This window comes from Jaculus jaculus, chromosome 3 (assembly GCF_020740685.1).
Source record: "Jaculus jaculus isolate mJacJac1 chromosome 3, mJacJac1.mat.Y.cur, whole genome shotgun sequence".
Classification (NCBI taxonomy): Eukaryota; Metazoa; Chordata; class Mammalia; order Rodentia; family Dipodidae; genus Jaculus; species Jaculus jaculus.
In genome coordinates this window covers 87,304,270-87,331,342 of record NC_059104.1, presented here as the reverse complement: position 1 = coordinate 87,331,342, position 27,073 = coordinate 87,304,270, and the positions used below count along the sequence as shown (strand labels likewise).

The 27,073-nt window shown below is 39.7% G+C and overlaps 1 protein-coding gene and 1 pseudogene across 6 annotated transcripts in view; one reads left to right on the top strand and one right to left on the bottom strand.

Annotated features, from left to right (window-relative positions):
- The window catches only part of Chek1 (checkpoint kinase 1), a 32,412-nt gene extending 6,192 nt beyond the window's left edge, over window positions 1-26,220 (top strand). For 4 of the 6 annotated variants that reach the window (XM_045146387.1, XM_045146385.1, XM_045146384.1 and 1 more), the window contains exons 6-13: window positions 8,163-8,351; window positions 9,595-9,699; window positions 13,260-13,355; window positions 16,041-16,149; window positions 17,042-17,219; window positions 17,441-17,572; window positions 21,389-21,490; window positions 25,371-26,220. In XM_045146387.1, coding sequence (XP_045002322.1) covers window positions 8,163-8,351; window positions 9,595-9,699; window positions 13,260-13,355; window positions 16,041-16,149; window positions 17,042-17,219; window positions 17,441-17,572; window positions 21,389-21,490; window positions 25,371-25,466 — 1,007 coding nt within the window. In that variant the 3' untranslated portion in view covers window positions 25,467-26,220. The remainder of the gene's footprint in view (window positions 1-8,162; window positions 8,352-9,594; window positions 9,700-13,259; window positions 13,356-16,040; window positions 16,150-17,041; window positions 17,220-17,440; window positions 17,573-21,388; window positions 21,491-25,370) is intronic. The other 2 variants (XM_045146389.1, XM_045146388.1) reach the window with 2 other exon arrangements.
- LOC123459542 lies at window positions 22,970-23,514 on the bottom strand (annotated as a pseudogene).
- Window positions 26,221-27,073: the final 853 nt, after the last annotated feature.

The following is a 27,073-nucleotide window of genomic DNA, read 5'->3' as shown; positions in this document are numbered from 1 at the left end:
ATGTTCACTAGACTACTTGGCCCAGGAGCTTCCAGGTGATTCTCCTGTCTCAACCTTCCTTCTTGCCCTAGGCATGCTGGGATTACAGGTACTAGTGCTACTGTGTCCATCTTTACATGGGATCTGGGGAATCCAAACTCAGGTATACACACTTGCACAGCAGGGACTTTATCCGCTGAGCCAGTTTCTAAATATAAGAATTTTTTTAAAAGTCTTTTCCCAAACAATCATTATCTATAAAACATTATCTATTTTATTTTTTCAAGGTAGGGTCTCACTCTAGCCCAGGCTATCCTGGAATTCACTATGTAGTCTCAGGCTGGCCTCAAATTTATGGCAATCCTCCTATCTCTGTCTCCCAAGTGCTGGGAATAAAGTATACTACCCCGCCCGGCTCACTATCTTTTTAAACTAGGGCTTGGATACCCGAAGTTTAATTTAGGGTCTCATGTATTGCTGGCTAGCCTTGAACTTGCTATGTTACTGAAGATGACTTAAATTTCTTATTCTCCTGTTTCTCCCTCCTGAGTGCTGGGATTGCAAGGCATGTGCCACCATGCTCAGTTTCATGTATTAGTGGGATCAAATCAATCCAGGGCTGTGCAGTCTGGGTAAGTAACCTACTGACTGAACTTCATCCCAGCACCTAGGTTCTTTAAGATGGTGCCTGTCCACAGCCCTCTGAGTCATGTGGGGTGACAAAATGGGATTCCTTTCCATGGCTGAGCTCTCCTGCTGGAGGACTGTTACCACTAGCCATGATTGGATTTGAGGCTTGAGCTAAGGAGACATTTGAAGTTCAGTATAATTTAGATCATCTCATTTTTTTAAATAATTTTTTTAAACTTTATTTTTATTTATTTATTTGAGAGAGAGAGAAAAAGAGGGAGAGAGAGAATGGGTGCGCCAGGGCCTCTAGCCACTGCAAACAAACTCCAGATGCATGCACCTCCTTGTTCATCTAGCTTACATGGGTCCCAGAGAATCGAACCAAGTCCTTTAGCTTTGCAGGCAAATGCCTTAACTACTAAGCCATCTCTCCAGCCCCCACTTTTTCCCCCCAGGTAGGTTCTCACTCTACCTGTAGTCTCGGAGTGGCCTTCAACTCAGAGCAGTCCTCCTACCTCTGCCTCCCAAGTGCTGTGATTAAAGATGTATCCCACCATACATGACTTAATTAAAGAAAATTATTATTTGAGAGAGAAGGAGAGAGAATGAGTGTGTCAGGGTCTCTATCCACTGCAAACAAATTTCAGATGAATGTGCTACCTTGTGTATCTGACTTATGTGGGTACTGGAGAATCGAACCTGGGCCCTTAGGCTTTGTGGACAACTGCCTTAACCAGTAAGCCCTCTCTCTAGCCCAGGTCATCTCATTCTTGATGCGTGGCATTGAGTAAGCTGCCTAATTTGTTAAATTTTTCATAGTTTGTACCTGGCATTTAGCAAAAAGATATTTATATTCACAGATACATGATGTATTTTTGACAAAGTTGGCACATAGGAGGAAAATGGTAGGTATATGAAATTCAAGGTAAATTAGATATAGAACAATGTCCCCTGGCACTGGGTATTTATATACATACATATACATGCATGTATATATGTATATATATTTTTTAATTTTTTTGTTCATTTTTTTATTTACCTATTTGAGAGCAACAGACACAGAGAGAAAGGCAGGGAGAGAGAGAGAGAGAGAGAGAGAGAGAGAGAGAGAGGGAGGGAGGGAGGGAGGGAGGGAGGGAGGGAGGGAGGGAGGATGGGCACGCCAGGGCCTCCAGCCACTGCAAACGAACTCCAGATGCGTGCACTCCCTTGTGCATCTGGCTAACGTGGGTCCTGGGGAATCGAGCCTTGAACCGGGGTTCTTAGGCTTCACAGGCAAGCACTTAACTGCTAAGCTATCTTTCCAGCCCTTTTTTTTTGAGAGAGAAAGAGGCAGAGAGAAAGAGGGAAATAATGGGTGCCCCAGGGCCTTCAGCCACTGCAAATGAACTCCAGATTTGTGCATCTGGCTAACATGGATCCTGGGGAATTGAGCCTCGAACTGCAGTCCTTAGGCTTCACAGGCAAGCACTCAACTGCTAAGCCTTCATTCCAGCCCCTGGCACTGGATATTTAATGCAAGTGACATTCTACTGAGCTATATCCCTGGCCTCTTTTTTTTTTTTTTGCATGTGTGTGTGGCTGTGTATGGGTGTATGTGCATGTGGAACCAGGGTTTGGTATAGAGGATATTCCTTAATTTCTCTCCACTTTATTTTCTGAGACAGGGTCTCACACTGATCGTGGAGCTCACCATGTGGCTAGCAGTATGCCCTAGGGATATTTCACCTTATCAGTACTGGATTATAAGCACACAATACCATACCTAGCTTTTATGTGGGTGCTAGGATCCAAATTCAGGTCTTCATGCTTTTCCAGCAAGCACCTTACAGCCTCAACTTCAGTCCTGCCCTCCAGCTTCTATATACTTTTTCTTAAGTATATTGAGCATTTGCTATTTGCTGTCCTAAATTTTTCTTCTTTTTTTTCAAGGTAGGGTCTCCCCCTAGCCCAGGCTGACCTGGAATTCACTACTTTGCCTCAGGGTGGCCTTGAGCTTACAGTGATCCTCCTACCTCTATCTCCTGAGTGCTGGGATTAAAGGCGTGTGCCACCACGCCCAGTGCTGTCCTAAATTTCTGTCTGTTTTTCTGCTTATTTACTTTATTTTGAGACAGGGTCTTACTCTGTAACCCAGGCTGGTCTTGAAATTGTGGCAATCCTCCTGCCTCAACCTCCTGCTTGCTTGGATTATAAACATGAACAACCATGACTAGTTTATAGATTTGTTTTTGTCTTTGAGACCAGGTCTCATTATATAGATCATACTTGTCATGGTCCTCTATCTCCTGAGTGCTGTGATTACAGCACACCCAGTGTTCTTTACTTTTATTTAAAATTTAAGAAAATGTAATGACACATGAAAATGCCCTAATGAAACCTGTTACTTTATATGGTAACCCAAAATGCTCATTTAAAAAAAAAACACAAAAAACTTATTGCCTGCTGTGGTGGCACACATATTTAGTCCAAGCACGTGGGAAGCAGTGGTAGGAGGATTGCCATGAGTTCAAGGCTACCCTGAGACTATATAGTGAATTCCAGGTCAGCTTGGGCTAGAATGAGACTGTACCTCAAAAACAAAACAAACAAAAAAGATACCTATTACTCTGTACAGTTTTTTAAAAAAGGAAAAAGGCTCTTGAAATTTAGCATGCAATTTTTTTTTGGTATGTGTAGAGTATGTGTGGTATGGTTTGTGATATATGTGTAGGGTGTGAAAGTGTGTGTACAGATGCATGTACCTTAGGTGTGTGTGTGTGAAGGCCAGAGGTAAATGTCATGTGTCCTCTGTTGCTTATCTATATTTTCTTGAGACAGAATCTCTTATTCAACCTAGAGCTGGCATTTTTTTTTTTTTTTTTTTTTTTTTTTTTTTTGTCTCTGTAGTGTCCTCTTCTCCCCTTGCCCTGATTTGTGTGAACTTGAGTTATAGATGTGAGGGCCATACCTACTTTTTATGTGAGTACTGGGGAATAAAAGAACTTGGGCATTTCATGTAAGCTCATTCCTTCTTAGGACCTCATACTCACATGGCAAAGCACTTTTAACTGCTGACCCATCTCCTTGTCTCAATCACATGAAGTTTTAAAAAAAGAAAAAATATATAAATTTTTATTGATAACGTCAATACTTACAGACAACAAACCATGGCATTTCCCTCCCCTCCCCCACTTTTCCCCTCATAACTCTACTCTCCATCATATCCCCTCTCTCTCTCCATTAGTCTCTCCTTTAATTTGATGTCATCTTTTTCTACTATTATGAGGGTCTTGTATGTGTATTGCTAGGTACTGTGAGATATCGAGGCCAAATTCTGTCCAGACTGTTGTATGTAAGGAGTGGTATCCTTCCTTTGGCTCTTACATTCTTTCTGCCACCTCTTCCATAATGGACCCTAAGCCTTGAGGGTGTAAGGTGTTTCAGTGCTGGACACTCCTCCTTCCCTTCTTCTCAGCACTGTGTTGCCTTTTAGGTCATCTCAGTGGTCATTACCATCTGAAAAGAGAAGCTTCTTTAACCAGAAGTGAGAGTAGCATTAATATATGAGTATGATCGTGAAGTATAGTGCTTTCAGGGCAATTTGGTGAGAGTAATATATGCATTTATCCAGACAAGAGCAGGCCTTATACCCCTAAGGCTCATGACCTCCCCTAGCATAGGCTTTTGATTAGGTTTTCAGTACCAGGCATGTATTCCCTCTCATAGAATGGGCCTTCAGTCCAATTAGAGAGCATTGGTTTCCCCCAGAGCAGATATGCCACTGTTGTACTCGTTCAGTCATTTGGCCTGTCTGGCCAAAAGTGAGGCTTCCAGTGTCCACTGTTTTCACCACTGATGACTTCTGTCTCCCAAAAGGCTGCAGACTGTGCCGCTGTAGCATGTGTAGTCTTCATCAATAGGGTCTTACCATCTCTTTATCATGGGAAACCAGGGGCCTTGGCAATAGCCTATAATGAACAGGGACCTCCCTGGCCAACAACTCATTGGATGGTATCCAGTCCCTGGCACTGAAAATTTTCTAGTAACAATCTATGACTTCTGGATGTGCCATTATTCAAGAGAGTAGATTTTCATATGTCTTATTCAGAATATTTTGAATCTTGATTGAACACCCCCTTTTATACAAAGCCAGGGTCTCATTCTAGTTCAAGCTGACCTGGAATTCACTATGTAATCTCAGGGTGGCCTCGAACTCTCAGCGATCCTCCTACCTCTGCCTCCCGAGTGCTGGGATTAAAGGCATGTGCTACCATGCCTGGCTTATTTTATTTATTTATTGTGACTTTTTAAATTAATTTTTTATTAACAACTTCCATGATTGTAAACAATATCCCATGGTAATATCCTCCCCCCCCCCCCTTTCCCCTTTTAAACTCCATTGTCCATCATATACCCTCCCCATCTTAATCAGTCTCTCTTATTTTGATATGATCTTTTTCCTTCTATTATGATGGTCTTGTGTAGGTAGTGTCAGGCACTGTGAGGTTATGGATTTCCAGGCCTTTTTGTGTCTGGAGGAGCACGTTGTAAGGAGACCTACCCTTCCTTTGGCTCTTAATTTCTTTCTGCCACCTCTTCCACTGTGGACCCTGAGCCTTGGAAGGTGTGATAGAGACATTTCAGTGCTGAGCACTCCTCTGTCACTTCTTCCCAGCATCATGATGCCTTCTGAGTCATCCCAAAGTCAAAAAGAGAAGGTCCTCTACCAAAAGTGAGAGTAGCATTAATATATGGGTATGAACATTAAGAGAAGTGCTTTTGATGAGTATAGTATATACATTTAGCCACACAGCAGCAGATGTTTCCCCCTTAGGGCTGATGGCTACACCTGTTTTAGACTTTCAGTGTCAGGGATGTATTCCTTCCCATGGAGTGGGCCTCCAGTCCAGTTAGAGGGCAGTTGGTTTCCATCATGACAGATGTGCCACTATTGCACCCATTGGCTCATTTGGCCTGGCTGGCCAAATATAAGGCTTGCAGTGTCCACTGTTGAGTATCTTCACTGGTGATTTCTTTCTCTCCCATTGAACTGCATGAAGAATGCCATCCTCCAGCTTTCTGTCAGCTGGTCTACATGGAGGAGGTTATCAGCTCAGTTCCAGCAGGATTTCTCAGTGGCCTTGCAGCCCAAGTATGTGGATTCTTCAGCAATATGGTCTTGCCATCTATTCCTGGTGGGAAACTAAGGGCCTTGGCAATGGCCTGTAATGTTTTGGGGGCATGAGGGACCTCTCTGGCCAACAACTCACTGGAAGTTATACCATCCATGGCACTGAAAATTTTCTAGCAACAATCTGCAGCTCCTGAGTGTTTCATTGTCCGAAAAAGTAGAATTCCGTATGACTTATTTATATCCTCTTAGATTTTGATTAGTCCTCTCTCTATCTTTCCCTTACTCAGTCTCTTCCCCTGACCTCACTTAGGCCTTTTCACCCCCATTAATCTATTCTTCTACTTACATATATACAATACCATTCTATTAAGTACCCCCTTCCATTTCTTTCTATTCCCTTTATATCTCTTTTCTAGTTTACTGGCTTTTGCTACTGAGTTTTCTGTCTGCTCACACAGAAGTCCAATCATCTATAGCTAGGATCTACACATGAGAGAGTACATGTGATGTTTTACTTTCTGGGCCTGGGTTACCTCAGTATAGTCCTTTCCATATCCATCCATTTTCCTGCAACTTTCATAACTTCATTTTTCTTTACCATTGTGTAAATGTGCCTCATCTTCATTATCTACTCATCAGTTGAGGGACATCTAGGCTGGGCCTATTTCCCAGCTATTGTGAATAGAGTGGCAATAAACATGGTTGAGCAAGTATGTCTAAGGTAGTGAGATGAGTCCTTAGAATATATGTCTAGGATTGCTATAGCTGGGTCATATGGTAGATCAATATTTAGCTGTCTTAGGAACCTCCACACTGATTTCCACAATGACTGGACCAGATTGCATTCCCACCAACAGTGTGGAAGGGTTCCTCTTTTTCTGCATCCTCACTAGCATTTATGTTCATTTGTTTTCATGATGGTAGCCAATCTGACAGGAGTGAGATGGAATCTCAATGTAGTTTTAATCTGCATTTCCCTGATGACTAGGGATATCGAACATTTTTTTAGATGTTTATATGCCATCTGTATTATTTCTTTTGAGAACTCTATTTGGTTTCATAGCCCATTTTTTTTCACATGAAGTTTTTATGCATATTATAATATAGCATATTAAACACTGATAAGTATTTCATACATAGTTATGATATAATAAGCATATTATAATAAAGTATAATAAACACTGATGACTACCTGCCTTAAAAATACGTAACAGAATGCCTACAGTTGTGACCCTTACAAATGGAAATAACCCAGATATCTTTTAGCAATAAGATAGTTATAAAATGAATAAGTTATAGTCAACAAGCAATGATGGATAGATTTTAGGAATAAAATGATGTAGAGAAAAAGGTTTTTTTCTCCTTTTGGTTTATGTTTAGGTTTTTCAAGGCAGGGTCTTGCTTTAGCCCAGGCTGACCTGGAATTCACAATGTAGTCTCACAGTGGCCTTAAATTTGTGGCAGTCTTCCTACTTCTTCCTCCCAAGTTCTGGGATTAAAGGCGTGTGCCACCATGCCCAAGGAGAAAAAAAATGTTTTGTTTTTTTGTTTGTTTGTTTTGTTTTTTCAAGTAGGGTCTCACTCTAGCCCAGGCTGACCTGGAATTCCCTATGTAGTCTGAAGGTGGCCTTGAACTCACAGCAATCCTTCTACCTCTGTCTCCCGAGTGCTGAGATTAAAAGGGTGCGTCACCACGCCTGGCTTAAAAAACTTTTTTTTTTTTTTTTTGTTTGTTTTTTTCGAGGTAGGGTCTCACTCTGGCTCAGGCTGACCTGGAATTCACTATGTAGTCTCAGGGTGGCCTCGAACTCTCGGAGATCCTCCTACCTCTGCCTCCCGAGTGCTGGGATTAAAGGCGTGTGCCACCACGCCTGGCTTAAAAAATGTTTTTGAATGAACAATGTGATCTACTTATATGAAATTCAAGAACATATGAAATCAAATATATTTTTGAGGAATGGTGGATATCTTTGAAAGGGCAAGATAGGGATATCAAATACCTTTAACCATGGAACTATTTTCTCAGCCCCCCAATCGTTCGTTCTTCTTTTTTTTGGCTTGTTGAGGTAGGGTTTCACTCTCGTCCATGCTGACCTGGAATTCACTGTGTACTCTCAGAGTCGTCTTGAACTCACAGTGATCCACCTATGTCTGCCTCCCAAGTTCGGGGATTAAAGGCATGTGCTACCACACCTGGCTTCCCCAGATTTTTTTTTTATTTGATATTTAGAGAAGATGAAGTCTTTTCTAAGTCCTAATATGAATGACAGTGTCTTTTAATTGTTCTTGTGGAAAATTTCTTATTTATGCTTATCATTTACAATAGAAAATGTGTACAAACCTTTAAGTAAAACCAGTGATATTTTCAGTAAAATTTAATTTCTGTATCTGTTTGCAAATTGTTTTAATCTAATGATGGCCTTTTCTTTTGAATTAGATAACTTGAAAATCTCTGACTTTGGTTTGGCTACAGTATTTCGACATAATAACCGTGAACGCTTACTGAACAAGATGTGTGGTACTTTGCCTTATGTTGCTCCAGAGCTACTAAAAAGAAAGGAATTTCATGCAGAACCAGTTGATGTTTGGTCCTGTGGAATAGTACTTACTGCAATGCTGGCAGGAGGTAAGAGCTATTGAATTATAAGAAAAGTCCTGATTTATGAAGCGAAATTTCCTATATCAAAATAAAAGTGAAATTAATCGGAGAAGTCCGTATATCCATACTACTAGTATGTATATGTACTTTATTTATTTATTTTAGTTTTTTGAGGTAGGGTTTTGCTTTAGCCCAGGTCGACCTGGAATTCACTATGTAGTCTCATGCTGGCTTCAAACTGACATTGATCCTCCTACCTCAGCCTCCTGTGTGTTGGTATTGAAGGCATGTACCACCACACCTGGCCATATTAGTATTTTTTTTTAGTATCGTACTAATTTTTTTGGCTGCTATAAGAAAGTACCTGTGGCTGAGTGGCTTGGAATAACAAATTTGTTTCTCTGAAATATGGGGTTTGGAAATATGAAATCAAAGTGCAAGTATGGTCATATTCTAGGCCCTCTTCCTGGCTTCCAGATGGCTATCTTATTGTGTCCACACATGTCATACAGCAGAGCATTTATAAGACTCTTTAGTGTCTTCATAAGGACACATATTCCACATATGAGGGCTCACACACTCATGGAACCTATCATCTCAGAGGCCATGCCTTAAAACAGCTTCCCATTGTGGGTTAGGATTTCAATTTGAATTTTGGAGGGGGAACAAACATTCAGCCTGTTGTAAGTAATATTTATATCTAAATAATGATGATTGTAACTTTTATTTTTATTTTATTTTATTTTTTTGGTTTTTTGAGGCATGGTGGCCTTGAAATGATGATTGCAACTTTAAAGGTCTTTAAAAATGAGGTACATATAGCTACTAAGTGAATTTTTTTTTTTTTTGAGGTAGGGTTTCAGTCTAGCCCAGGCTGACCTGGAATTCACTATGAAGTCTCAGGGTGGCCTTGAACTCAAGATGATTCTCCTACCTCTGCCTCCCGAGTGCTGGCATTAAAGGTGTGCGCCACTACATCCGGCCCTAAGTGAAAAATCTCAACACTTTGTATATAGTGCTGGGGATCAAATTCAGGGTCTCCTACCTGGTAAGCAAAAATTCTAGCACTGAGTTCAGTATCTCCAGCCTTCTTGTAAGTGCTTTTGAAAAGAAATGGTTCATCTGTCTTCGGAGTACTTCTATAAAGCTTTAGTGTGAAAGCCATACTGAATTTCTTTAGAAGAAGCTTCTTTGGATTTGTGTGCTTGTCCTTGAAATCTTCATTGCATAATACATGACTCAGAAAAACTGTAACTTGTTTCACTTATAGAATTGCCATGGGACCAGCCTAGTGACAGTTGTCAGGAGTATTCTGATTGGAAAGAAAAAAAAACATACCTCAACCCTTGGAAAAAAATTGATTCTGCTCCTCTAGGTAACTGGGTTGGCTCTCTTGGTTGGATGTATTGATTGTGTGGATACTAACATTTTTTTTTCTTATTTAACTTTTAAATAATTACACAAACCATGGTTCTTATAGATAAATTAAAATAAATAAAAAATTAAGAAAAAAAACCAACTCTATAATTCTGACACTCAGAAATAGTCATTAAAAATATTTCTTAAATTTTTTATTGTTTGGGTTTTTGGGTCTGGGGTCATCTCACTCTAGCCCAGGCTGACCTGGAATTCACTAGTCTCAGAGTAGCCATGAACTCAACATGATCCTCCTGGTCATACATATCCAGGCCATTTTGTGTTTGGGGGGAGCACTTTGTAAACAGTCCTACCCTTTCTTTGGCTCTTACATTCTTTCTGCCACCTCTTCTGCAATAGACCCTGAGCCTTGGAAGGTGTGATAGAGATATTGCAGTACTGAGTACTCCGGTCACTTCTTTCTGGCACCATGCTGCCTTCTGAGTCATCCCAAGGTCACTGCCATCTGAAAAGAGAAGATTCTCTACTAGAAGTGAGAGTAGCAGTAATATAAGGCTATGAACATTAAGAGAAGTGCTCTCTGGGCAGTTTGATAAACATAGTACATACATTTAGCCAGACAGCAGCAGACATTACACCCCTAGGGCTCATGACTACTCCTCAGGGATGTATTCCCTCCCATGGAGCGGGCCTCCAGTCCAGTTAGAGAGCAGTTGGTTTATACCATGACAGATGTGCCACTATTGTACTCATTGGCTCATTTGGCCTGGCTGGTCAAATAAAAGTCTTGCAGTGTCCATTGTATCTTCACTGTTGTTTTCTTTCTCCCATTGAACTGCATGTAAAATGCCTTCTTCCAGCTTTCTGACAGCTGGTCTATCTCTCTTTCCTTTTAACATATACTATTAGTGAAAAAGTAGGTTTCCATATGGCTTACTTATAACTTTTTTTTTTTTTCCCCCGAGGTAGGGTCTTGCTCTAGCCCAGGGTGACCTAGAATTCACTATGTAGTCTCAGGGTGGCCTCAAACTCACAGAGATCCTCCTACCTCTGCTTCCCAAGTGCTGGGATTAAAGGTATGTGCCACCACACTGAGCTAACATCTTTTTTGTTGTTGTTGTTCCCATCCTTCCTCTCCTTCAGCTCCTCCCCTGAGATTATTTTCACAGTTTTTGTTGTTGTTAGTGTTTTATTTTCGAGAGATTCTTATATAACCTAGGATGGTACTGAACTTGCTATGCAGCCAAGTGTGACTGTGAGGTCCTCCTTGCCTCCACCTTTAAGGTCTGAGATTATGGGCATGTACCACTATGCCCAGCTTGTTTATTTATTTTATTATATATATATATATATATATATATATATATATATATGTATATATATATATATATATATTTTTTTTTTTTTTTTTTTTTTTTTTGAGGTAGGGTCATGCTGTAGCCCAGGCTGACCTGGAATTCACTATGTAGTCTCAGGATGGCCTAGAATTTGTGGCAATTCTACCTCTGCTTCCCAAGTGCTGGGATTAAAGACATGTGCCACCATGCCTGGCCAGCATTTTAATTTTCTCAATGTTTATTAGCGTTTTTGATGATTATAAAAAATATCCTATGGTAATACCCACCCTCTCCCCCGCCTTTCCCCTTTGAAATTCCATTCTTCATCATATCCCCTCCTCATCTCAATCATTCTATGTACATATATACAATACCAACCTATTAAGTACCCTCCTCCCTTCCTTTCTCTTCCCTTTATGTCTCCTTTTTAACTTACTGGCCTCTGCTACTGAGTTTTTTCCTTCTCATGCAGGAGCCTAATCATCTGTAGCTAGGATCCACATATGAGGGAGAACATGTGGAACTTGGCTTTCTGGGCCTAGGTTACCTCACTTAGTATAATCCTTTCCAGGTCCATCCATTTTTCTGCAAATTTTATAACTTCATTTTTCTTTACCGCTGAGTAGAACTCCATTGTATAAATGTGCCAAATCTTCATTATCCACCTATCAGTGGAGCTAAGCCTCAGTGTACCCCAGGCTGGCCTGGGGCTCAGTATGTAGTAACATAGTCTTCTTGTCTTAGCCTCTCAAGTGCTGTGATTATAGACATGAGTCACTAGGCCTTTCTAAAAATTTATTCACTTATTTGCACACGTGTTTACATGCCTACGGGGGGCTCTTGCCTCGGCAAACAAATACCTGTATGGCTTTATATGAGTAACTAAAGAATTGAGCCCAAGCTGATAGGCTCTGGAAGCAAGTGCCTGTAACCACTGAGCCCTTTCTTCAGACCCTCATCATTTCGCTTAAATCAGTGATCCAGTAGAAACTAATTTTGGTGTTGGTATTGTATGGTTTATTTTTGAAAATTAATTTTTAAAGCATTTTTTGTTTTATTTTTATTTATTTGAGAGCAACAGAGAGAGAAAGAGGCAGATAGATAGAGAGAGAATGGGCGCATCAGGACCTCCAGCCACTGCAAATGAGCTCCAGATGCATGCACCACCTTGTGCATCTGGTTTACACGGGTCCTGGGGAATCGAACCTCAAACGGGGGTCCTTAGGCTTGACAGGCAAGTGCTTAACCACTAAGCAATTTCTCTACCTTGAAAATTACTTTTTTAAAATTTATTTATTTATGTATTTATTTATTTGACAGAGAAAGGGGGGGAAGAGAGAGAGAGAGAGAGAGAGAGAGAGAGAGAGAGAGAGAGAGAGGTGTGTGTGCCAGGGCCTCCAGCCACTGCAAACAAATTCCAGATGCGTTTACCCCCTTGTGCATCTGGCTAATGTGGTTCTTGGGGAATTGAACCTGGGTCCTTTGACTTTGCAGGCAAAAGCCTTAACTGCTAAGCCATCCCTTCAGCCCGAAAATTAAATTTTGAGACAGTCTGATGTGTCCCAGGCCAGCCTCCTATTCAAAATCATCCTGCTTAGGCTTTTCAAGCATTGGGATTACAGTTCATCACATACCTGGCTTTACTTTTTTATAAAGAGCTATCAGTAAGTAAACTCCTCACCAAACTGAGGAGGTAGCATGGGATCTTAACCTATTAAAGTAATGGAATTTGGTGTGACAGATGGTAAGAAGGTGATGGTTGGTAAGCAGTTAAAGGTGCTAGCTTGCAAAGCCTGCCTGCCTGGGTTCAGTTCCCCAGCACCTATGTAAAGCCAGACATGTAAGGTGGTACAAAGCATGTGGAGTCCATTTGCAGTGGCAAAAGGCCCTGGTATGCCCATACTCTCTTTGTGTCAAATAAATAAAAACATTTATATGATAAGATGACTAGGGATTTATATCTTTTTGTTATTATTACATAGGGAGAAACATTTTTACCTCTCCTGCTCTTTTTCCAAAAATTGAGCATTATATCTAAGAAAATATTTTAAAGTACAGACTGTAGTGATGAAATTAGAGCAATAATATAGCTTTGTTATTTCCCTTCTCAAGAAGTGACATTTAGAGTCAAGGCAGTCAAGAGAGAATGTGTTCCTTAAGCCATAAGCCATAGTGTTACCTAATCTACATGTCTGTTTTGTACATCATATTTTGTTTTTAGCTCTGCTTCATAAGATTCTAGTGGAGAATCCATCATTAAGGATTACCATTCCAGACATCAAAAAAGATAGATGGTACAACAAACCACTCAAGAAAGGTAATTGTCTTAAAGAAGCATTTTTTCTCTATGAAACAAAGATTCTTACAAAGTATCACAAATGAACAATTTAAGGTATAGCTATATTTATCCACATAGAGATTTAAATGTCCAATAGGAAAAATAAATATGAAAAATAATTTTGTTCTTTAATAAGTAAAAGGGGGTAGTTCTATAGTTACATATTTGACAATGTCTTAATAGACAGAGGAAATTTCATGTGAAATAACATGAAATTTAAAATTTGAAGATTAAAGGAAAGCTAACCAGGCAAGGCAAGAAGCAGGCTTGATTCTGAGCAGTGAAAGCAGTATTTGGAAAGTCTTAGATTTATGAAAATTTGTCATTGTACATTTTTTTTTTTCAAAGCAGGGACTCACTCTAGCCCAGGCTGCCCTGGAATTCACTATGTAGTCTCAGGCTGCCCTCAAACTCATGACAATCCTCTTACCGATGCCTCCCAGAAGTGCTGGAGTTAAAGGCGTGTACCACATACCTGGCCATTTGAAGAATTTGAAAGTTACAGAAGCTGGGCACACTTTTAGCCTTTAATCCCAGCACTTTGGAGGCTGAGGACTTAGGAGGATTGCCATTAGTTTGTAGCCAGCATGGACTACAGAGTTCTAGCTCAGCCTGGGCTAGAGTGAGACCCTGCCTGAATTTTTTTTTTTAAATTACAAATAAATAAGTAGTCATTTCTATAACATGGACTTTGTCTATCTTGTACATCATTATCACTAGTGACTTGCTAACACAGTATATAGTATATCATAGATACTCAGTAAATGTTTGATGAGTGAGTGGATAGAGAAGCAGGAGAGGCAGGGAGATTTGAGAAGATAGCCAGGTTACAAGGAGAGCCTTATGATCTGTCCTAAGGATTCATGTTCAAGCTTAATGCCAGTAGAAGTTTTGACAGATTTTAAGCAGGAAAATCACATGTTGATATATGTGGTTTTAAAAGATCTTTCTGGATAGTACTCTTTTTTTTTTTTTTAATAGTTTATTTATTTATTTGAAAGAGAGAAAGAGGGAGTGAGAGAATTGGTATGCTAGGGCCTCTAGCCACTGAAATTGAGCTCCAGATGTGTGTACCATCTTGTGTGCATGTGCGACCCTGCATGCTTGTGTCACTGTGTGCCTGGCTTCCGTAGGACCTGGAGAGTTGAACATGAGTCCTTAGGCTTTGCAGGCAAGCACCTTAACCACTAAGCCATCTCCCCAGCCCCCCCTTTTTTCCTTTCTTAGCATTTTTGTAAATAGTGGTATGGGTTTTATATTAGTTGTTTAGATATGAGAAGATCGTAACATAGTAGATTAATGGTAATGGAATTTGAGAAAAGAGATGGGTTTGGAAGCAATTTAAGAATTTGTGTCAAAGGGGAAAGTGTGGTGGGGGGGAGAGGGAGGGAATTCCATGGGATGTTTTTTTATAATCATGGAAAATGCTAATAAAAATTTTAAAAAAATGTGAAATTATAAAGCAAAAAACCAACAACAACAAAAAAGAATTTGTGGAAGTTTGAGGACAACTTTCGAGTCTGTCCACCCTTCTACCTCACTTGAGGGGGGTTTCTATTGAAACTCACTCTGCTGTTATTCTTTTTGCTGTTCTTGATTAGAGAACTTCCCAGAAATTGGAAAATTCTGTCTCCATCTCCCATCTCACTATCAGTATGCTGGAGTCACAGAAGCCTGTCATGACTTCCAGCTTTTTACATGGAGTGTAAGGATTGAGTCAAGTACTGAGGCTTGAGTGGCGAGCACTTTATCCACTGAGCCAGACTCTAGTGGTATCATCATTTTCTATATAATGATTACCCCCCTTTTTTTTTTCTTTTTCTTTTGGAGGTAGGGTTTCACTCCAGTCCAGGCTGAATTGGAATTCACTATGTAGTCTCAGGGTAGCCTTGAACTCATGGTGATTCTCTTACCTCTGCCTCCCAAGTACTGGGATTAGAGGCATGTGCTACCACGCCCAGCATTTTTTTTTTTTTTTTTTTTTTGAGGTAGGGTCTCAACTCTAGCCTAGGCTGACCTGGAATTCTCTCTGTAGTCTCAGGGTGGCCTCAAACTCATGATACTCCCACCTCTTCTCCCTAATGCTAGAATTGAGGGTATACATCAACACGCCCAGCTTATAATGATAAATCTTTTTTGGGGGGGGCTTGAGGAAGGGTCTCACTCTGGTCCAGGCTGACTTGGAATTAACTAGGTACTCTCGGTTGCCTTGAACTCATGGTGATCCTCCTACATCTGCACCACCATGCCCAGCCTTATAATGATAATTCTTGATTAAAGTTTCTTCAGAGGTTCATAGTATTGGATAGAGCAGATTCATAGTGTTTATTGCATTTATCACAAACTTTCTAAAATTCTGGTTATTTAGCTAGATTTCTTGTTGAGCATTAAGTTATATATAAACAATAACATTAAAATTGTGACCTTAGGATGATACTCCCCACTTGAAACTTATGTACAGGTCACAACCTGTGAAGTACTAATTTGACAATAAGTCTTAAGTAGGTTTATAACTTAACCACATTTCTTATAAAATCAAGTGAGAAAAACTGCTGTTTGAATGTTCAATAAATGGAAGTAAATATGGCTTTATTTATTTAAGCTACCAGTTTTGTTAACTAAAAGCTATCATCTACAGAGATTGGTGTTTATTTTCTTTTTTAGGGGCAAAGAGGCCCCGTGCCACATCAGGTGGTATGCCAGAGTCTCCTGGTGGTTTCTCAAAGCACATTCACTCCAATTTGGACTTTTCTCCAGTAAATGGTGCTACTAGGTAAGACTAATAACAAGTAATTTTTAATTATTACTAGTTTTTTTGAGGCAGGGTCTCAGTCTAGCCCAGGCTAACCTAAAACTCATGGCAATCCTCTTCCTCTGCTTCCCAAGTCCTGGGATTGAAGGCATACACCATCATGCCAGGCTAATTGATATTTTGAGACAGGCTCTCACTATGTAACCCTGGCTGGCCTTGAACTAGCAGTGATTCTCTTGCCTTTGCCTCCTGAGTTTTGGAATTATAGGCATGCACCACAATTAGCCAGATAAGGAGTTATTGGATGTAGTATTCTACATGAAGAGTAATTCATGTTCTTCTTAATCAGATAACTTTATAAACATGAGAATGACTGTAATGTAGGGAAGGTTGGTGGGGGCTAGAAGGATTGCTTTGCAGTTAAGATGCTTGCCTGCCAATCCTAAGGACCCATGTTTGACTCTCCAGATCCCAAAGATCACAAAGGTGAGGCAGGCATGAGGTTGCACATGCCCACTAGGTGGCACAAGCATCTGGAGTTTGATTGCAGTGGCTGAGGCCCTGGTGGGCCAATTCTCTCGCTGTCTCTTTATTTTTATTTTATTTTTTATTTTTATTAACATTTTCCATGATTATAAAATATATCCCATGGTAATTCCATCCCGCTGTCTCTTTAAAAAAGAAAAAGAAAAAGCCCTGTGGATTTTATTTAATGCAATGTGTTTAGCCCAGGATTGTGGTACACATCTTTTGTCCGTGCTATTTGAGAGGCTAAAGCAGGAGGATTGCCAGTTGTCTATTTCCAACCAGCCTGAACAATATGATGCAATACTGTCTCAAAAAAAAAAAAAAAAGTCAAACACTTTACAAAAAGCGAATTAAAGAAATTTTTTTCTCTGTCTTAATGTCTCAGTGAAGAACATGTGCAGTACTCCAGTTCCCAGCCAGAACCACGGACAGGTCTCTCCTTATGGGACACTAGTCCCTCGTACATTGACAAACTTGTACAAGGGATCAGTTTCTCACAACCCACATGTCCTGAACATATGCTTCTAAATAGTCAGTTTCTTGGCACTCCTGGATCTTCACAGGTAAGGAATTTAATTTTTCAAATAAATAATGGTTGCTTTATTGCCATAAGTTTTAGGTATATAGTACTGATGCTTTTAATTGATACATACTTTTTGGACAAAGAAGAATTAGAGGAGCTTTTTATGGGAAAGAATCCTAAGTCATGGGAAAGAATTGTCAGACTAAATTGCTATGATATTGGTCATTGTGGATTTACTCAGCTTTCCTTTCTGTCATGTAGAACCCCTGGCAGCGCTTGGTCAAAAGAATGACACGATTCTTCACTAAACTGGATGCAGACAAATCTTACCAATGCTTGAAAGAGACTTGTGAGAAGCTGGGCTATCAGTGGAAGAAGAGTTGTATGAATCAGGTATGTTTCATTATGTCTTTTCCTATGAAAAATAAAATATTTGAGTAAGAATTATCCATGGTTTTATATATATATATATATATATATTTTTTTTTTTTCTTTTTTAAAACAAAGTCATATTAAAAAGAAACAATTGGAACTGGGTGTGGTAGTGCATGCCTTTATTCCCAGCACTTGGAAGGCAGAGATAGGAGGATCACCAGGAGTTCGAGGGCACCCTGAGACTACATGGTGAATTGTAGGTCAGCCTGAGCTAGAGTAAAACCCTACCTTGACAAGAATAAAAAAAAAGAGGGGGCTGGAGAGATGGCTTAGTGGTTAAGGTGCTTGCCTGCAAAGCCAAAAGAGCCAGGTTCGATTCCCCAGGACTCACATAAGCCAGATGCACAAGGTGGCACATACATCTGGAGTTCCTTTGCAGTGGCTAGAGGCCCTGGTGCGTCCATTTTCTCTATCTGCCTCTCTCCCTTTCCCTCTTTTTGTCAAATACATGCAACATACATAAAATATTTTTTACAAAAGAGACAGCTGAAAAAATTTATCATTCTAAATCTTCTTTTTCAAAAAAAATCTTAATACTTCAGAAACCTCTCTGAGGTTAATATTTTTTTATTTTTTGTTTTTCGAGATAGGGTCTTCCCCAGGCTGACCTGGAATTCCCTATTGTGTCTCAGGGTGGCCTCAAACTCACAGCATTCCTCCTACCTCAGCCTCCTGAGTGCTAGAATTAAAGGCATGTGCCACCATGCCTGGTGGGTTAGTATTTTTATATTGAATGTTAAGTAAAACTATGGTTCAGTTACAGACAGTAACAAATGACTATTTTCTATGAAGAATATGTCTGCAATCTCATCCTTCTTCCCATTTAGCAATTGTTTATATTATTGTAGCATAGCTATAACACTGACATTCTAATCTATCTTTAGGCTTTTAAAAAATGTTAATGAGGAAAACAATGTTAGTGAGGGCTGGAGCAATGGCTTAGTGGTTAAGGTGCTTGCCCGTGAAGCCTAAGGATACAGGCTCAACTCCCCAGCACCCACGCAAGCCATATGCACAAGGTGGTACATGTGTCTGGAGTTTGTTTTCAGGGGCTGGAGGCCCTAGTGCAGCCATTCTCTTTCTGCCTCTTTCTCTCAAATAAATAAACTATTTTAAAAATGTTAATGTTATGGAAGAATACAATACAAATAGAGAGGATCACTTTGTAATAGAGACTAGAATAATGCCTATAACTAAATCATAGATTTAGAAACAAAATATTAAAGGATGTTATTGGTACATCAGGGGAAATTAGAATGCGGCCTATACAAAGTGTTTTTGGATTACTGATAAGTTTGGTGAGAATATTGTGGTATGTAGATTTTTTTTTTGGAGGTAGAGTCTCACTCTGGCTCAGGCTGACCTGGAATTAACTATGTAGTCTCAGGGTGGCGTCAAACTCACAGCACTCCTATCTCTTCTTCCCTAGTGCTGGGATTAAAGGTGTGTGCCACCACGCCTGGCTTAGATTTTTTTTTTTTTCAAGGTAGGGTCTCCCTCCTATAATTCACTATGTAGTCTAATCATGGCCTTGAACTCCCATTCCCTGTATCTGTCTCTTTCCTTTCCCTTTCCCTCTCTCTGTCAAATACATACATAGAAAAAATTATCATTTTAAAACTTTTTACTTAAAAAAAAATCTTAATACTTCAGAAACCTAAGGTTAATAATATTTTTGTTTGTTTATTTTTGAGGTAGGGTTTCACTCTAGTCTTGGCTGACCTGGAATTCACTATATAGTCTCAGGGTGGCCGTGATCTCATGTTGATCCTTCTACCTCTGCCTCCTGACTTCTGGGATTAAAGGTATGTGCCATCATACCTGGCTTAAGGTTAATATTTATTTATTTATTTAACTTTTTTGTTTATTTTTTTATTTATCTGAGAACAACAGACAGAAAGAGGCAGATAGACAATGGGTGTGCCAGGGCCTCCAGCCACTGCAAACAAACTCCAGACACGTGCGCCCCCTTGTGCATCTGGCTAACATGAGCCCTGGGGAATCGAGCCTTGAACCAGGGTCCTTAGGTTTCACAGGCAAGCGCTTAACTGCTAAGCCACCTCTCCAGTCCTAAATTTTTTGTTTTTCAAGGTAGGGTCTTGCCCAGGCTGACCTGGGATTCCCTAGGTGGCCTCAAACTCAGTGATCCTTCTACCTCTTCCTCCCCAGGGCTTGGATTAAAGGTGTGAGCTGCTATGCTTGGCTAGATCTTTTTTTTTTTTTTTTTTTTTTTTTGAGATAGGGTCTCACTCTATCCTGGGCTGACCTGGAACTCACTCTGGAGCTCCAGGCTGGTATTGAACTCCTGGCAGTCCTCCTACCTCAGTCTCCCCAGTGCTGGGATTAAAGGTGTGCACCAACATGCACAGCTAGATGTCTTTTTATATAGCACAGATATTGAAGTAAAGTTGCAGTAATGGGGCTGAGAATAGAACTCAGTTGGTATGGTGCTTTTGTAACATTCATAAAGTTCTGAGCTTGATTCCCAGTGTCCCCTAAACTGTGTGGTGTCGTCACATGCTTGCAATCCTAGCTCTTGACAGGTGGAGACAGGAAGATCAGAAGTTCAAGAACATATTTGCTTATATAGCAAGTTTGAGGTCAGCCTGAGTATATTAGACATTGTCTCAATTTTTAAAAAGTTAAAATGAGAGCCAGACAAGGTGGCTCACGCCTTTAATCCCAGCACTCGGGAGGCAGAGGTAGGAGGATTGTCGTGAGTTTGAGGCCAGCCACTCTGAGACTCCATAGTGAATTCCAGGTCAGCCTGAGCTAGAGTGAGACCCTACCTTGAAAAACAAAACAAAACAAAAAGTTAAGATGATATCTGTAAATTAATTTAAAAATTTGGAAAGAGGTAAACAGCTATACAAAAATAAGTAAGCACATATCTAAATAGGTAAGAAAGATTAAGGTGATATGGTTATTTATTGTACAAATGTTTTTGTAATTTGGGCTGGGCTGGGCTGAGCTTGGCACAAGAGAAGCACACCTTCATGTTTGGAATTTTGATGCTGGCTATTGGCTAGGCCTATTATATTACTCATCTGCCCTAAGTTTCTTGCAGTCTTTAGAAACATAAAAGCCCCAAAGTGGAAGTTGTAAGACTTGACCATCTTCTGATTGCTACTCTAGCTTTCTAGCCACAAATGTAGCCTCTTTTCTTTCATGTAATAATCTTCCTTCCCTTCTCATTTCAATTTTTTTCTTTCTTTTTAAGTTTTAGGTCATTTTTTTCTTAATCTTTTAAAAATTTATTGGAGAGGAAGGAAGAGAGATAGAGAATGGGCATGCCAGTGCCTTTTGCCTTTGCAAACAAACTAAGCACATGTGCCACTTTACACATCTGGCAGGCTTTGCAAGCAAGCACCATTAACAACTGAGTCATCTCCTCTGCCCTCATTTAAAATTTTTAGTTATTTTTGTAGTATTGGGCCTTATGCATGCTAGGCAAGTTCTGTACCAATGAGTTCCATCCAGAGTCCTCATTAAAATTTTATTGCTGGTTTTTCTTTCAGTTACATTTTGGTAAAATACTAAATTTCTTGTGTTAGTACGAGCTCATGTAGAGTTAAGTGATGTTCCAGGTTGGTTTGGGTTGGACACACACGTGTACACTGGGATAAGTTGATACAGAGTATACTTGATACCACTCCTGTTATGGAAAAGTCATAAAAATTTATGTCTCAGAAATGTTACTAGCCTGAAAACAAGGTTTTGTTTAGAGTGTGTCCTACTCATAAATGTGGCTTGACCTTGTTTTTATTGACTTAGGTTACTGTATCAACAACTGATAGAAGAAACAATAAATTGATTTTCAAAGTAAATTTGGTAGAAATGGATGAGAAGATACTGGTTGACTTCCGGCTTTCGAAGGTATTTTTGATATTTATTAATAGTATTTTTATGTGGAAATATTTATGAGTGGATTTTTAAGACATATTTGCATACAGTAGTCTCTCCATCTGCACTTTTACTTTCTGAGATTTCAGTTAACTGAGGTCAACTGCAGTCCAAAATATTAAATATAAACATAACAACTCCTTATTTATTTATTTTATTTTATTTCTAAATCTATAGTTTTTTTTAAGACAAAAACTGACAGTATGGTATGAAATTTACATTTAAACAAAATTTTCAGACATCTAACACATGCCTAAAATGATTTAACAATGTAGCTCTAGATGTAGGTCTAGACAATACCAAGAATTGATGGGTCTTATGTTTCAAGACAGAGCATTTTGGGTTTGTTAATCTGAAGGTTTTATTTTGTGTTTTCAAGTCAATCTATGCCCCAATATGAAAACTATTTGTCTCCTGTGACCAGTGCTTTTTTGAAGTATTCAACCCTTGAATTGACTCTGAATTTTGTGCTGTTAGTTACTGTACACTGCCACTAAATTTCAGAGTTCAAGGTTGAAAAAAACAGGCTCCAAGTGTTTTCCTATCTCCTGTGCCACCCTCCGCCCTTCCCACAATGCTTCAGCCAGTGGTTTAAAAACTGCTATTTATAACTCCATGATTGGAAATGAAGGGCCTTTTTGTTTTTTCCTCCTAACTTCCATATTAGCACCTCTGAGGCAAAATGATCTGCCTGAATAATACTCTCCAATTAAAAGACTTTTCCTGCTTTAGTTTCCATCTTTAAAATGTCAGCTTTGGTTAATGTAGGAACTGGCTTTCTCCTTTATGGGCAACATGATGCTCAGGAAGGAAACATCACAAGTTTGAAGCAGTCTCCCACTGTCCACCTTTCTGGTACCAGTGAAATATTTTGAAAAGGTAAAGTATTCTGAACCTAGAACCAAATCATCAGTTAGCTGTTCTTTCCATTGCTTCACCATTTCCCCAATCAGGCCCCTAATTTTAACCACAATCATCCTGTCCATCACCTCCCTGTCCCATCCCCCCCACCATTAATACACCAGTAATAGCCAAAAACTACACACATGCTACTCTGTAAAAATGCAGTTAACACTATTGGGAAGAAGGCTGTGGGTTGTGGAGATGCTCTCTGAAGATCAACAGTATCTTTTTTTGCTCTCCCACACACCCAGTTCTGCAGCTTTTGTCCTTCATAGAAGGCCCTTTACCTTTCTCGGCAAAGTGCAGAATGGGTTGCCTTGAAACATGTACCCTTTCCCCTCCACTGGGACAGGCGTACAAACTACACAGCTTGGAACAGCTTTAAAGCTCTTGGGCTGTTGCGTGGCACAGAAACTGTGCTGGCTCTTGAAACAACATCTTCTCAAGCCACCTTTATGGTGTGAAGACAAGTAGAATTCCTTCCCTCCCCCCTCTAAGCCCACAGTCAAGAGGTGACAGGGGCTGATACTCAAGAGAGTTAATTCTTGTCATCTTTTTTGTCATCATCCTCTGAGGGCTAGGAATGCCCTGTCAGCCTTTCTTCATAGAAGGATATGACAACCTGTGGGCACTTGACATTGGCTTCCTTGGCAGGGACCAGGTCAGCCTCATCAGAGTTTTTCCATTTCATCAGAAACATGAGCTCTTCACTGGAGTCTGTAGCTCCAATAATCCGCTCTGGCTCCAAACCTCGGGCAAAGCCTCGTGGCTTTTCTGACTTCTTTTTTCTTCTTTGGTTTTCTCTCCTCTCCCTTATCTTCAGAATCAGAGTCAGCTTTTTGCTTGCCTCCCTCTGATGTATCTGTCTCATGTGCTGTTTTCTGTGACTGTAGAAACTCAGCGATCAGGTCAGGGCAATCTGGGTTCTCTTCTGGCTCCCACGTGTTGTCCTCCTCTGAGAAACCCTTCCACTTTGGAAGATATTCTACTTTTCCCTTGACAACTCGTCGATTGAGAACTTTTTCCACCACATATTCCTCTTCCTCTTCTTCAAGCATTTCCTCCACTTTCTTCTTGTTTTGTTTTTTCCCCATACTGCCCGCCAGCACTAAGGGTGACGCTGCTCTCAGCAGCACCCGCGTCCCTGGAGAATTGGGGCTGCACTCACTAGCGTGTTGTGTAGGGTGGACAGAGGGAGTGGCACCCAGGAAAGCCACCAGTGGAGTCACAACTCCTTTTTTAGATGGTGTGCATTCTGGGTAGCACCGTGAATTCTTGCACTGTCTCAATCATCCCATTCTCACCCAGGATGTGAATTGTCCTTTTACCTAGAGTAAAAAATGTTGTGCATATATTTCTGTCATGCTGTATATAATACTTGTGTATTAACTTACTTAGCTATTTGGTTTCCATATTGATTCATAATATTACAGTGCTTTTATGTTAAGCAACACATATTTTACTTCCAAATCTCAATGAAAATGATGCTGGTAAGTTTATTATAGCATATTGCTATAATTGTCTTATTTTATTAGTAGTTGCTGTTAATTTCTAACTATGCCAAATTTTCAAATTAAACTGTGTTGTATTTATGTATATGTAGGACTATAAATGGTTTATCTAGTATAAGGCTTCATACCATATGTAGTTTCAGGCATCCACAGAAGGTGTTGGGGATATATTCCACATGAATAAAAGAATAACTGCTTATTTGACATTTATAAATTAATGTTAACTTGCTTTTTTCATTTAATATTATGAGTTTTTGCTTGTGTCATTATTTTTCCCAAGCATACACATGTGTGCACACACACATTTTACTGATATCTTGCTTAACATGCAATATTTGAGAGGCTGGGGATGTAGCTCAGTTGGTAGAATGATTGTCTGATATGCACAATGCTTTGGGTCAATCCCCAATACCACATAACAGTAGGCAGCATGGCACTTGGAAGGTAGAGGCAAGAATATCAGAAGTTCAAGGCCATCCTCAGCTACATAGTAAGTTTTAGGTCACCCTTTGCTACATGAGACTGTTAAAAATTGTTGTAGGGGCCAGGTGTGGTGGTGTACACCTTTAATCCCAGCACTTACCAGAGGTATGAGGATCATTGTGAGTTCAAAGCCACCCTGAGACTACATACTGTATTCCAGGACAGCTTGGGCTAGAGTGAGACTCTACCTCAAACACACATACACACATATACACACACAAAATCTTGGGCTGAAGAGATGACTCAGTGGTTAAGATGCTTACTTATAAAACCTAACAACCTGAGTTTGATTCCTCAGTACTCACATAAGTGAAATCTTTTTTGCAAATAATATTTATTTACTATAGGAGAAAAAGAGGAAGATAGAGAGAATGGGAGTGTCAGGGCCACTAGCCACTGCTAGTGAATTCCAGATGCATCCACCACCTTGTGTATCTGGCTTTACAAAGGCACTGGGGAATTGAACCCAGGTCCTTAGGCAAGCACTTTTCTGAGCCATCTCTTTAGCCCTGAAGTCTTTCTCATAACTAAATTTATCAACTTTGTCAGTGTGGCTTGTTACTAACATAAACAGTAATGTAGTTCCAGAAATGCAGAGATGCAATACTGTTAACAGATAGGATGCCATTTGTCTGCCCTGAGTTCAGTGTGGTAACAAATTGAGGTCAGGATTATTTATGTAGCAGTTTCCTCCACCAAGTGGACTTGAATCCAGTTTAGATTTAACAATTAATTAGTGAGGAAACCAGTAAAATGTCATGATTAAAAGAGACGCCAAATCCCCAAGATTTATATGGAATGAAAATCTAAGCTGCATGTGGTGTGTATACCTGTCATACCAGGACTCTCAGTAAAGCAAAAGAAGGAAAAATGAGAAGACTGAAAGGTGTTGTTGCTGGACATTTCTGTGGATGCCCCTTTCTTCTTGACATTTTTATGTATTATTCCTAATGTAGGGTGATGGATTGGAGTTCAAGAGACACTTCCTAAAGATTAAAGGGAAGCTCAGTGACGTTGTGAGCAGCCAGAAGGTTTGGTTTCCTGCCACATGATCACCCACTACCTCTGGGGATTCCTTGCTGATGTAGTGCTGCTACATTGACATTATTCTTCCTAGAGAAGATCATCATATTCTGCACACTGCAAACAATAGTCCTGAAGAATTCTCTTCCTTTTATCCAAATACCTTCTAGTGCTTTGTATGTTTTGCATACAAATACCTACATCTTACTTGTAAGTAATACTTTGGGGAAGAGATGGATCAAATTCATTAGGTGCTTCTTCAGCTGTGTTGTCTGAATTTGAAACTCATCTGGTGGACACCCAAGTTTTAGGGCACATGAGCTTGCCAGATTTTATATCAATGTAATATCTCATTTTTTTAACCAGAACATTTTGTTTCATCTAAAACATTACATTTCTTCACTGTTTATTTAACTGTAAGGATTAATTAACAAAAGACCTTGTAACTTTTGGATAGTAGGTTTATTAATCTGTGAAATGGTTCCAGCTTAAAAAAAGTATTTCCAAGATCTGTACTCTACTTTCCATTTTGGTATGTTTGCCACAGAATGCTTGACCAATTATATAAAACTGTTTTTGAGTCATAACGATTAAAATTTTTTTTTTTCTGGTATAGCTAGTGAAATCTAAAATGCTGCTTCTTTCAAGAAGTTGAGCATAAACTGTAATGCTTAACTGACTTTACACTCTAAAATTTACTGTTGCACATTTTCCTATACTTCCTATACTCACGACCAAATTTTAATTCTTTCTTACAGAAATAAATTCTATTTTGAAAATAAATACCTCTTTGTACTTATTGGTGACCAAACTTTTCCATGATAAGGAATAAAAAGAGGAGGAAGGAAACACAGAAATGGGTCTCAGTTTTGTTCATTTAATCTATTCGTCTTATTAAAACTTTTTCTCATAATTTTTTTTTTTTTGGAAACATTGTCATAGTCTAGCCCAGGCATGCCTGGATCTCATTGTGTAGCCCAGGTGGGACTTGAACTCTGGTCCTGATGCCTCAGCTTCCTGAGTGCAGGGATTATAGGCATGAGCTATAATTTATAATTGTGTTTTTTAAAAATTATTTATTTATTTGCAAGTACAGAAAGAGAGAATGGCATACCAGGGTCTCTAGCCTCTGCAAACACACTCCAGAATCATGCACCACATTGTGCATCCTGTTTTATGTAGGCACTGGAGAATCAAACCCAGGTTGTTAGGCTATGCAGGCAAGCTGCTTAACTGCTGAGCCATTTTCTAACCTTGTGTTTTTGTTTTTAATATTTTAATTGCTATTAGAGAAGGGAGAGAGAGAATGTGTATAGCAGGGCCTCTTGATACTGCAAACAAACTCCAGATGCATGTACTACTTTGTGCATATGGCTTTAAGTGGATACTGGGGAATTGAACCCTAGCCAGCGGGCTTTGCAAGCAAGTGCTTCCATTAACCACTGAGCCAGCTTCTATATTGGTATTATATATATGGTTTGGGATCTTGTATTCCTTTTCCAGATAAATTACAAAATTAATTAGCTGTCTTAGGGCTGGAGAAATGGATTAGCCATTAAAGGTGCTTACAAAGCCTGAAGGCCAGGATTGATTCCCCAGTACCTACATGAGTCAGATGCACAAAGTGGCGCATGTG